At 29.3% G+C, this 14,234-nt stretch overlaps 1 protein-coding gene across 2 annotated transcripts in view; it reads right to left on the reverse strand.

The window, feature by feature from the left end:
• LOC142318205 (uncharacterized) overlaps positions 1-14,234 on the reverse strand; it is a 75,596-nt gene that overhangs the window by 6,287 nt on the left and 55,075 nt on the right. For both annotated transcript variants that reach the window (XM_075354766.1, XM_075354767.1), the window contains 2 exons: positions 8,228-8,349; positions 3,538-3,781 (listed from right to left, as the gene is read on the reverse strand). In XM_075354766.1, coding sequence (XP_075210881.1) covers positions 3,538-3,781; positions 8,228-8,349 — 366 coding nt within the window. The remainder of the gene's footprint in view (positions 1-3,537; positions 3,782-8,227; positions 8,350-14,234) is intronic.

The raw sequence follows: 14,234 nt of genomic DNA on the forward strand, positions 1-14,234 counted from the left end.
AATACTGGAAACAAAACATTACATGATTTGTGCATTCAGAGAGACAATTAACACCATTACTTTCTGAGCCTATTGTCTCAAGTTCACAATTCTAAATTCTCACATTTTCCACTCAATTATTTCATTCATCTGTATTCCAAGTTAAAACTAGTTAAAAAGTTACATTCATGGTAAGAATAATAGTAATTACATTACAAATAAATATACTGAACTAACATTTTTTTTACTTTATTTTATTTTCCTAATGTGTGTATTGCAATGTGTTCAACTAGTGAACAATAAGCAACCATCCTCTCCATGACCGAATGAGATGAGTATAATAAGTATGATATGTAAATGAGATGTAGTCTTGTACGGACTCAGACTGACCATTCCTGAGGAATATGGTTAATTGAGCCACAACTACCAAAGTATATTGGTATTCACTGACCACCAAAGTATATCAGTATTCACTGTCTAGTATTCAGATCTTTATAAAAGCAACTAACTTTACTAGGACTTGAACTTCAGAAATTTTGACTTCAAAAATCAGCTATTAAACAACTGATTTTCGATGAGTTAACCACTCACTAGGTGGACTAAAAATAAATTTCAAATAATTAATATATAAGTAAAATAGATGTATATAAGAGTAGATTAAAATCTACTCTTGCTATACTATCTATACTACTCTTGCTATCTATCTATGTGCTCTTGCCACATAACACTGCTGAACTTTGACTGGATTTTTGCTTTGGATTACTTTATACCTGGTATGAGGGTTATTCTACACACCAGCGCAGCAGTGGTATAAATTTTATCAACCTCTAACTAACAAAATCCCAAATACAGCTCAAAAAGTGGTGTTTGCTTTCATATCATCAAGAAGTTAATTCAAAATACGTTTATGTTTTAAAATTTAACTTAGTTAATGGTAACATTTCTGTTTTAGTTTTTCTTCTTCAAATTTTTAACATTAATAGTAAATAAAATCATTTAGGAAATAAACAGTACTGCCAATGTTTATCTAATAAATATCGCCATATGCCAACATTTTAAATCAACTGTTGAAATAAATAAATAATGTTTAAATCAATAAATAAATAAATAACAGATAAAATGTTTAATTCATTTTTACATGTGTGTCTGTATGATGAATATTATTGGTATGTACTACTAATGTAACAGTACACAGCAATATGCTGCTACAATCGAAATGTTGGGTTGTATGAAATTTGCTGAAAACCCATTTATATTGCTGATTCACATTGCTCTGCCATAGTGGCAGAATAATAGCATTTCTGCCTTTCGCCTAGAGATTCCAGGTTCAAGAGCCAGTCAGACCACATTTCTCACACATCATAAAATTCAACGTCATCCATCAAAGTGACTATTTTGAGTATCAGCCTATTGTTGCTATTGACTCTTTAGTCAATAATCAAATATTCTATTCCATCTTTATTAGATTATTTAGCATAAAGTAAAATTATACAGGAAAAAAACAATATTACTATCTAGGAATGTACTTTTATGTAAGGATATTTTATCAAATAAATATCCCTACATAAAATAAACATCCTTTATCATATGGTACATAATCTTAATTGTAGTTTTGAATAATGGTATTATGTTGTTACAAAGTTTTTTTTAACTTAATAATTATTTATATGTATTCAATCAGTCTCTCTTGACAATATATCATTTTTGAGAATATCTGGTCTTTGCAGACCAAAACACCATTGTTCATGAAGAACAATAGCCTCTGAAGGCTATTTTTCATATAGACAGGTACTGAATAAAAGTAAATACAAAGTAAAATAAAAGCATATGTATTTACAAAACAAACATTTTATATAAGTCAGATATTAGTCTTGCTTTTACTTCTCGAATCAGTTACAAAGTTTTACATGGCCTTTATAAACATATGAAATATCATTTGATATTTATTACATAATCTACATAAAACTAGTAAACTATAGTTGGTATATTCATTGAAAGTAATGATTTTTACTTTATATTACACACTGACAATGCAAAAAACAAAAATACTTTGTTGAACAATCACCATATATAAAATTTGGAAATGTATGTGCTGTTTGGCAAATCGGAGTCTTTAAACTTTGTGGAATATACTCCACTGAGATACTGAATATTATATTGAGAATAGCTTCTACATTTTAAAAGTTGTGGATTTTTTAAAACAATTACCTTCTTATGCATTAAAAACAGTCACTTGAGCAAAATGGTCTGAGAGATTAGGCTCCAAAATAAAAATGTGAACGAAATCAGTATCTAACAAAAATTATTAACGTAATAACATAATCATCAATAAGGACTGAAGAGTAAGATATAACCTTCTTAACTTCAATAACTCTTGTACTTAAGTTTTTAAATTATATGATTAATGGAAAGAAAGTAAATTAAGTGTAAATTTACATCAAGATATCAATGTTGAAATCGAAATCAAAATCACCTCAAATAAGTAATTAGAGATTTGGTTTTCAGCTCCTTAATGTTTTTTCAACATATTTAAACAATTTATCAAAAAAATTGATTGTAGATTTTTTTATGGCTTGGGACATGCTTTGGCATGTTTAGAAGAGGAAGATGAGATGAAGTTTGAAAATGAATACGCTGTTTGGCAAGTCAGTGTCTGTGACTTTGTGGAATGTACTCCATTATATTTATATTTTTATTGAGACACTGAATATTACATTGAGAATGTAATATTATGTTGAAATAGCTGAAAAAATACCAGACCTTGTCAGATATTGAACCCGAGATCAAATGATGTAGAAGCCAACATATGCTATCCCATACACCATTTGGCCAGTCTACTTTCAATAAATAATATAATTCAATAATTATCATTGTTTTATTTGATATATTCCATCAGTGCTGACTAACATTGTTATCATAATATCCAATAAAAGTATTGAAAAACAGAAAAAAAAAAAACATTTCATCTATATTATACTGTATCCCCCTGAATGTTTTTAGTTGCAATGAGAGCAGAGATTTAATTTACAAACTTTTTTTTGAATTTCAGCCAAATTTAATGAACCTTTATGATCACTGAAACGATATATTAGTTCCTGGATTTATATCATTACACAACATATTCCTTTCTTAAAAGAAAATTTCATTGTTATGAATAAATAAAAAAGTTGAAAAAGATTTTCATGAAATGAATTTTTTCATAAAATATATAGAAAGTTTAAAATTGTAGTCTATAGAAGTTTATAATTCACTAACACTTAACATTATATTCTTATCACGTACAATTTAGTATCATCCTTTTTTTATTTTGACAATAGGATAGTTCATAAAACAGATTTTTCCTGTTTCACACATACCTAATACTTCCTTCCACTTAAAATATCCACTCATTTATAATGAATACTCTTAACCAAAGTCCTTTTATACAGAATTTTTTTCTTTTATATAGAAGTATATTTAAAATGTTCAATATGTCTGTTAAATTAAGTAATTTCTACTACAAAAATTTCATTTTCATATGATTAAAGTATAATTTAAAGTAAAATAAAATATACTTACACACTGTTTATCCCACATGGCTCTATTTTCTTGCATTTTATTGATTTTTTCTATTAATTTCTTCTTATAAAATTTGTCATTTTCTTCTGTTTGTTTCAATCTTTGCATTAAATTCCATTTTGCTTCTTCTTTCTTTGTAAGTCTTTGTTGTTCTTCTCTATCTAAAAATGCTTTCCTTTCTTTTTTTAACTCATTCACCAATCTTTCCTTGTAAGCTATTTTATTACTTATATCTGCTTCGTTCCTGTATGAGAAAAGTGAGCAATTATTTTAAAACAACTTAATTTAATGTTACTGCACATATAAAACTTAACAAAAATGATAAAAAAGAAAACAAAAACAATTTGTTTATATGAGTTTTGTAGGATTCAAGTCCAGGTGATAAGATGGTAAGCTGTTTATTCACACAGTTTGAATTTGTTGTATTTTCCTTATTAAATTAGATTGATAAGATGGTAAGCTGTTTATTCACATAGTTTGAATTTGTTGTATTTTCCTTATTAAATTAGATTAACTTGTGAAGTTCCACTTTTAGTATATCTTCCCTAAAAAGATTTTATTTTTCTTTAGCTAATCTACCATACAATTTTTGTTTGATGAGAAGTTTGGTGCCTTATCTTTTTGGATATTGGGTATGATTCTTATTAACTATTTTTCAACAAATTATAAATAAGATATTCTGCCAGCTGGTTAGAAAACATACTCTGACTCATCTGTGAGTGATAGTCGCCTGAGAATGAAGTTAATTTCCAAAGAGCAAAGCAGTTTAATAAAGCATGTATCACCTCTAGCATGGATGATTATTATTCTGTCACCTTTGGAAAATAGAACTGACAAACATTCTTGTTTACAACATTAATATGCTTTTTATTGGCAGTGAGTCAAACATAGTACTTAAAATTTAAGTCTCATCAATAAATACAATGAAGTCTTTCCTTCAGCAATCTATTCAGCAATTTTTTGTAAATAATTAAACTTTTATATTTTATGTAAACTTTCTCAGTACTTACTGATTATAAAGAATTCTTTAGCATCTGAAAGTAATTCATGCCAACAGAGTTAATTTACTTTTGCCACTACTAAATATTTCATCAGTTTTTAATTTTAAATTTTTGCCAAGAAGGCTTATTCAGATCAATGGAAATTAATTACTCTATGATAAATGGCATTGTTATCAAACCTGTCTGTGACATAGTTGTTTTGAGATTAACATCTCTCTTTTTAAACTCTCCTACCACTTCTTTCAGATGTCCCAGTAGTACTTGCAATGTATTCCAATTTTTTTTTTTTGGGAATGTTAATAAAATAAAAAGCTTTAGTTTTATCAGTCATACATTTTGTAACATTTGCTATAACTTCTATAAGCTGATAAATGGCTTTACCGTCTATTCCACACATTATAAAACATTTTAAAGAAAATATTAAAATGTTTTATCAACAAAACATAAATAAATAAGTTTAATAATTAATAAGAATTAATAAAAACATAACATTAAAATAAATTTTTATTATTAATAAATAAAATAAAAATATCATTTGCTGCTTTTTTAAAAAATTTTTCCACATTAGCATTTTCATGATGCACATTGCAAAATTATATACTACTATGTTACAAGACTACAAAAATTAAAATAAATCTATAAAGACAAAATATAATTTCTTTATAGAATAATTATTAATATCATGTTGATAAAACTTAATTTAGAATGGTGATGAAATTGTTGATTTGTTATGGGTAATTTACCAATGCAATGCAATTTTTTTTAACTGTTTTAATGCTATACATAGATAAGGGAAGCAGAACAATATGACATGTACATATACATCCTTCACCTGTCTGAAAAACAATTTTACAAATTGCATATGTCTTAAAGTATCTTACATTTACATTTTAATTCAGTTGAATTAGGTTGCAATGTAAATGTAACCTAATTCAATTAAACATTTCTAATTAAAATTCTAATTAAATTCTAATTTAAATTCTAATTAAACGTAGATGTTTAATTAGTTAATTAAACATCTACGTTACAAATTAATTTTAATATACTTGTGGATTAATACTTTTGGTGGACTAATCAACTATCATATGTCCCTATTTAAAAGTAGGCCAGCCAATCTTTCTAAACAGGAATTTATTCACAGTTTCTATAGAAATTTAATAAATTAACCAGTGTGATTCATGGGGCGATGGGGCAGTGTTAACTCAGAAGAATTCCTGTTGAGGTAATAAAATACTGAATATGGATACTAGCAGCAAGATACAAAGTATGAATGTTGTGTTAATGAAATTATAAAAAAACACACTGAACCTCTACTTCCAGGCTCCCACTGATATATATAATTATACGAAGAGCTAGTTGATAAAAACAACAAACAGATTTTTGTAAAAAAAAATGAGAAGGAAAATGTAATGGCCTCTAACAAACTACAGAAAATATTGAATCTACCTAGAAATTCCTAAACCAAACTTAATTCTCAATTCACTTTTAAGATTAATAAAAACAATCTTCTCCTAATATTAAGTTAATATCTTGCAAACTTTCATCTTTATGATTAATAAAAAAATATTTCTATTATTAAATTGATGGATATCACGCAAACTTTTCAACCTTTTATTTTTTATGGCTTTATTTTTTCAACAATCATTTTAATTATTGATAAATTAATTTTTATCCTTTAGTCATGACTGCTAACACAAAAAAATTACTAAACAAAACACTGATCCTGTCTTTCGATAATTTTTCAAATGGACTGTATTTTACCATGGATGTTATTGTACTCTAAGTAAATTTAAAGAATTTATATTTGATAAGTTAGTAGGATTAACTAAGTATTACTTTCCCTACTTGTAAGCTAAAGAACATTTAATTGTTGTTCAGTTACACTCACTAATTTAATGCTGACTTCTCTGCATGCATTTACAGAATTTTTTGAAACTTAAAAATGTTTTATCAAATTGTTTAGGAAATTTCTCAGTATGTGCTTTAAGTGGAGAGTCAGTGTTTTGGAACACAACTGTAATATAATTTTTAAACCATGTTAATAAAAGCTTCTGCAAAATATGTGTCCTGGCTTCATAATTTTTCTTTGCTTCTACTTTATCTAAAATTATGGAACATTTTTTAGCAAAACTAACAGAATGGATGCAATTAGTTGTTGCATCAACATTTTAACAACCTCTCTTTTTTTAGTTAAAAAATAACATTTTTCTTTTTCTCCAGGGAAATATTCTTAAATAAAAATGTGTACCAGTACTAAATTTGAGTACTTATGCACTACAATAATAACTAATAGAATATTTTTTATTAAAACAACGATACAAATATGTTTTTTACAAGAGTAACATGCATCAAGAAATAATAATTAAAACAATTACAGAGAGAGAAAATTTGTTTTCTGCTTAACGATTGCTATTGAGACTGATAACATATTCATCTGAATTTGGAATTTTTGTAACTTTACATAATCACAGCAATGGAAATACTGTTTAATGCAAAATAAATGTTTATTTTGCATTAATTAATTACTCATGCTACAAAAAAATCATTAAAACAGATTACTTAAATAAATTGTACATCAGAATATAATGTAAAAGTATCATAAATTATTCTAAATAAAAATAAAAATAAAAATATGGTATTCAAAGATTATAACAAAAAAAAACATAGCCTACCCAAGTTACAAGCCATTTTAACAGTAATGCTCTAAGCAGATTATTTTGACACTACTATTTTGAAATTTTTGAAGGGATGAATAGAGTGAACAATAAAATAATCAACTGGTATTGCTTGCTCACTCGTAATGAAATTGAAATCAATGTTAAATAATTTCAACTCCCTTACCTCTGAAAATGGCATTTATAATGGAAATAACAAAATTCAACAATTTTTTGTGAAATAATTTATTCCATCAGTGCTGGAGTTGTCATTTTTTGTTAGCATTAAATACAAAAATTAACTTTGTGTAATTTATCTTAACTGAAATTAAAAAATGAATTTTTAATAGGCAAATGACAAATGCCAACCAATTTATGCCGATACTTTGTTTCTTTTTCTTGTTTAACCTCTGGGAATTACTGTTCAGGTATTAACTTCAGAGGATGAATGAGGATAATATGTATGAGTGTAAATGAAGTGTAATCTTGTACAGTTTCAGTCTGACCATTCCTGAGATGTGTGGTTAATTGAAACCCAACCACCAAAGAACCGGTATCCATGATCTTGTATTCAAATTTGTATAAAAGTAACAGCCCCTACTAGGACTTGAATGCTGGAACTCTCGACTTCCAAATCAGTTGATTTGGGAAGATGTGTTCACCCCAGTAGACCAACCCAGTAACAATATAATGAGTACTTTCTTTTTCCTGTTTAGCCTCCGGTAACTACCGTTTTAGATAATACTTCAGAGGATGAATGAGGATGATATGTATGAGTGTAAATGAAGTGTAGTCTTGTACATTCTCTCAGTTCGACCATTCCTGAGATGTGTGGTTAATTGAAACCCAACCACCAAAGAACACCAGTATCCACGATCTAGTATTCAAATCCATGTAAAAATATCTGGCTTTACTAGGACTTGAACGCTGTAACCCTCGACTTTCCAAATCAGCTGATTTGGGAAGACGTGTTAACCACTAGACCAACCCGATGGGTTAATATAATGAGTACTAAAAGCCAATAACTTAACTCACAAAGCTTCCTTTTCTTCAATTGCTTTTTGTAATATTGCATCTTCTTTAGCATTTCTATCTGCTTCGTCATTGGATAATTTCATAGCGATTTTGTTTCTTCTTTCTTGAGCTGCATTTTGCATCTATAAATTATATTGTTTAAAAATTCATACAATACGATTAATAAATGTTAAAAATATTATAAATATTAATAAACTATTTATAATCTGGTTTTGTTTAAATCATTTCCTTTCATCCCAAAAAAATAAATGAGTAACTTTTCTAGTTGATTCACTTATATGGTATTCTGGAAATCTCCAGATATCTAATGGAGCAATGATGATTTGAAACATATTGACATCTGAGTCCTTATATTAAAAAAACAAAAGACCATTGTGTAATGTTTTAATTTACAAATCCCGGCCTGTCAATCTAGACATATAACAAGCAAGATCACTACTACATGAAACAAGGAATACAGCTGCTAATGGATTTCAAATTAGCAAAAAGTTCAATAGATATCTGGAGAATTTCAGAAACTAATTATAATTAAATACTTAGCTTCTAAGTGTTAAATTTAGGCTAAGGTTAAAACACGTGATAAATATTACAAATTAAAAAATATGACTGCCAAAAAAAAAAACATTGGCGACAAACATTGCGCTTTAATATAGGATAATTAAAGAGTGTGTAGGTGACAATTTTGTAAACAGTATTTAGTATTAAAGGAAGGTGTGTGGACTGCGCTTCTATGAATCAATTAATTTGATATTACCACAATGAAAGGAGAGAGAGAGGTCATATGAAGGTGGTAAGTTGTGTAAATACACTGATATAAATGTCTGCTGAGGCATTTGCATCAGTGGCATCCTGGCAGTACCCAAACTGATGATTGTGTTTTGTTATCAGGTTTAGAGGGTCTAAAAGAAGACCTCTGGTAGAGCCCTTCAGGGCTATTAACAGAGGGGATGGTGTGGCAACTGGGATCGTCACAAGGCAGGGGGTGTCTTCCTCTGTGAAGGTTAGGATGTATTTAGTTAATTTTTTTTCTAATTTTTTAAATTGATTTAATCATATATATTTATATTTATACAGTCTATGAAACTCCTAGTAAGGATTCCAACTCAGGGTCATATATCTAAATCGGTTCAGCCGTTGAGCTGAAACTACAACAGTAGTTTCTTAAAACACATCTAGCATGGCTACATTTTACTTGACAATGTTCAACTCATCATTCACATAGTATTAATACTTTTTTTTGGAAAAAATATACCTCATGAATATGAAAATAGATGATAAAAAAAATTTTAACTGATATTGTATTCAGTCTGATGTTTAGTGTAGCAAATATATTCAAACATCAATTTTTGTTAACATTGTACCAATATTGTACCAAATTTTTTTTTCAACTGTTCTAATTCATATTATTTTGTATTCTCATATTGCTAAAAATCTAAGTACATTAAAATTATTTCTATAGTTATTTATGCATTCCCTATTAAATGGAGGTATTGTGTACAATTCCTTGTTTTCCACAAAAAAAAAATCATTAATTTGTTGTTTTATATTACATGTTCTAATGTTCCTCATGGTTGTGCTGCATGTAAAGTATTAAACATATAAGAAACTATTCAGTCAAAGTTACTTTTTTTGAGAGTATAATCTTCATTTTACATTAGCCCTACGGAGAATAAAGTAGAAGATGCCATTTTTAGGGCTATAACTGCATTCAGTGACATGCTGGCATGCTTATACGCAAGTGTACATTCAGCTCATTGTAGAAAACATTTGGAAACCCCTACATTCTTACTAATCTTGGCATGTACTGTTTGTAATACTTGAGAATTACCAAGATATTTTTGTGAATGACTTGGTCATATAGTCACTTACAATTTTGACACTTATGGCACATCTAATATACATAAAACATACATTCTGTGTGTATTTTTCAGATTAACATTCATTTAAAATTCAAAGGAATATATATGAAAGTTAGACATGAATATTATAAATAAATTATTTTCTATGTTTATTTTTCATGTTTGTTACATATCAGATACTCTACAACAATAGATAATCTTTCATTTTCATCTTTGTATACTTTAATATGTTGAGAAAAATCTCTGAATAATGGATACACTAATAGCCAAACTACTACTATGATATTGTACACAGTACAATCTTATAGTTCATATATAAATGTAATAAAATATAATAATAAGATACATTGTATTATTTTTACTATACACATTATTTACTTGTCATTATTTGGGTAATTATTCTGGCTGATTCACATAGGTTGATTCATCGGCTGATTCACTGGATTATACAGACTGTTACCAGTGCTTTCTGAGCTCATTCCACTAGCAAAAATACTAAAAAAAGTACATACATCATGGTTCTGGAAATACTCAGTTAGTGACCTGCAGCTAACAAAAAATTTTGCCCTGATTCCTAGGCAAAGAGTGAAATAAAACCAGATTAAAATTTTAGGAACCCACTTTAAGGAGGTAAACTTGATAGTTTATTATGGTTTTTACCTGACATATTGAATAAAATAGATACCAGAACCATATCTTAAGTTTCATAATATCAGATTTAAATAGAGGAAACTGTTTAAAAACACTTTTTACCTTTGTAATACAAAAACTTTGTTAAATGACTAATAAATGTGTAAAATTTATTATCAAAACTTGTACAGAATTTAATTGAGAAAAGTGATGTAATAAAGCCTAATTGTTTTTTTTTGTCTTCAGTCATTCGACTGGTTTGATGCAGCTCTCCAAGATTCCCTATCTAGCACTAGTTGTTTCATTTCAAAATACCCCCTACATCCTACATCCCTAACAATTTGTTTTACATATTTCAAACGTTGCCTGCCTGCACAATTTTTTTCCTTCTACCTGTCCCTACAATATTAAAGCAACTATTCCAGGATGTCTTAATATGTGGCTTAAAGTCTGTCTCTTCTTTTAACTATATTTGTCCAAATGCTTCTTTCTTCATCGATTTGCCACAACACCTCTTCATTTGTCACTTTATCCACTCATCTGATTTTTAACATTCTCCTGTAGCACCACATTTCAAAAGCTTCTAATCTTTTCTTTTCAGGTACTCCAATCATCCAAGTATCACTTCCATATAAAGTTATGCTCCAGACATATACTTTCAAAAATCTTTTCCTGACGTTTAAACTAATTTTTGATGTAAGGAAATTATATTTCTGACTGAAAGCTTGTTTCGCCCGTGCTATTCAGCACTTTATATCGCTCCTGCTTCGTCCATCTTTAGTAATTCTACTTCCCAAATAACAAAATTCTTCTACCTCCATAATCATTTCTCTTCCTATTTTCACATTCAGTGGTCCATCTTCGTTATTTCTGCTACATTTCATTACTTTCATCTTATTCTTGTTTATTTTCACATGGTAGTTCTTCCGTAGCACTTCATCCATGCCGTTCATTGTGCCTTCTAAATCCTTTTTACTCTCAGCTGGAATTACTATATCATCAGCAAATTGTAGCATCTTTATCTTTTCACTTTGTACTCTGGATCTAAATTATTCTTTAACATTATTAACTGCTAGTTCTGTGTAAAGATTAAAAAGTAACGGCGATAGGGAACATCCTTGTCGGACTCCCTTTCTTATTACACCTTTTTCTTATGTTCTTTAATTATTACTGTTGCTGTTTGGTTCCTGTAAATGTTAGCAATCATTCTTCTACCTCTGTATTCGAACATTAATTTTTTTAAAATGCTGAACATTTTATTCCATTCTACATTATCGAATGGCTTTTCTAGGTCTATAAATGCCAAGTATGAAGGTTTGTTTTTCTTTAATCTTCTTTCTACTATTAATATCAGCCCGAAAACTGCTTCCCTTGTCACGATGCTTTTCCTGAAACCAAACTGGTTTTCCCCTAACACTTCTTCCATTCTTCTCTCAATTCTCCTGTACAGAATTCTAGTTAAGATTTTTGATTCATGGCTAGTTAAGCTAATTATTCTGTATTCTTCACATTTATCTGCTCCTGCTTTCTTTGGTATCATGACTATAACACTCTTTTTGAAGTCTGATGGAACTTCCCCTTTTTCATATTAAACACCAGTTTGTATAATCTATCAATCGCTTCCTCACCTAAATTGCGCAGTAATTCTACAGGTATTCTGTCTATTCCAGGAGCCTTTCTGCCATTCAAATCTTTTAATGCTCTCTTAAATTCAGATTTCAGAATTGTTTCTCCCCTTTCATCCTGTTCGACTTCCACTTCTTCCTCTATAACACAATTTTCTAATTTGTTTAACACATTAATAAATTTTAATTTATGTATCACAAAATTTTCCTTAAGTTTCCTGTATGCTGTCTATTTTACCAGTGTTCATTTCTGTTTCCACTTCTGAACACTTTTCATTAATCCACTCTTCTTTCGCTAGTTTGTACTTCCTATTTATAGTATTTCTTAATTGTCAATAGTTCCTTTTACTTTCTTCATTGCTAGCATTCTTATATTTTCTACGTTCATCTATCAGCTGCAATATATCGTCTGAAATGAAGGTTTTCTACCAGTTCTCTTTGTTCCGCCTAAGTTTGCTTCTGCTGATTTAAGAATTTCGTTTTTAACATTCTCCCATTCTTCTTTTACATTTTATACCTTATCTTTTTTACTCAGACCTCTTGCGATGTCCTCCTCAAAAATCTTCTTTACCTCCTCTTCCTCAAGCTTCTCTAAATTCCACCAATTCATCTGACCCCTTTTCTTCAGGTTTTTAAACCCCTATCTACATTTAATTAACACTAAATTATGGTTGCTATCAATTGCTTTGTCAATTTCTTCGTATACACACTCTACTTCATCATCATCATTATCATGGGCGCTTGTACGCATATAGACATTAACAATCGTTATCGGTTTAGGTTTTGATTTTATCCTTATTACAATGATTCTATCACTATGCATTTTGAAATACTCTATTCTCTTCTCTATCTTCTTGTTCATTATGAAACCTACTCCTACCTGCCCATTATTTGAAGCTGAGTTAATTATTCTAAAATCACCTCCCCAAAAGTTGTTTTCCTCTTCCTACCGAACCTTGCTAATTCCTACTACATCTCCATTTCCCTTTTTAAATTTTCTAGCACTCAAGCCCCCCTCTCACCAATGGCAAGGTCTCATGATTCATAGAGGGAGAAAAAATCCTAATAAAAAATAAATACAAATTCAAGAAATTTGATTTTATAATTATCACTTACCATGTGAAGCCTTTTATATGTTATTAACTACATTGAAATTTACAGATTCTCTCACATGGGGACCTCCATATTTTTGTCTTCCGGAGGTTCCTTTTAAAGTATTTCATCATAATTTTTAGATTTTCCAATTTAAACAAAGAGATTAATCTTAAACCATTTTTATTTGTTCTCCTATGTATTGTGTAAATTACCCACTTCTCTTTCATCTATCTTGTCCTCTCCTACTTGAGCACTGAAATCGCCTAGAAGGATCTTTACATTTTTTGGGGAATTTTATTAATTTCTGGCCTTGAGTACATCCCAGTTGTCCTCAATTTTCCGTGGGTTTCTCCTGTTGTCTTTGGGAGCATTGCATTAATTATTGTGAACATTTTGTTGGCACAATTTAATGTTAAAAGGGAAAGCCTTTCAGATGGTGATTTAAACTACATTTAGATTATCATTATCTTTACTGCCCAAGATAAAACAGAGGGAAATTGAAGAGAGAGCTAGAGGGGAAACCAAAAAATATTAGTATATTTGATGTAGCAACAAGCAATAACATTTTGAATGCCACGCGGCGAGATGTGACACACATTCAACAGCAAGAGTGAAAAAGCGCCAGAGGGGGAAACACCACTTGTAGCTGTGAAGGAAATGCAGTTGAGATAAAGCCAACCACCAGTGCACAAGTACGAATATATGCTTCTGATGAAGGATGCCAGAATATGCATAATCAAGGAATATTATGCACAGAGCAAATCAATGAAAGGAGTGCAAGAAAAATATTCCATGCAG

Source organism: Lycorma delicatula, chromosome 1, assembly GCF_047948215.1.
Source record: "Lycorma delicatula isolate Av1 chromosome 1, ASM4794821v1, whole genome shotgun sequence".
NCBI lineage: Eukaryota > Metazoa > Arthropoda > Insecta > Hemiptera > Fulgoridae > Lycorma > Lycorma delicatula.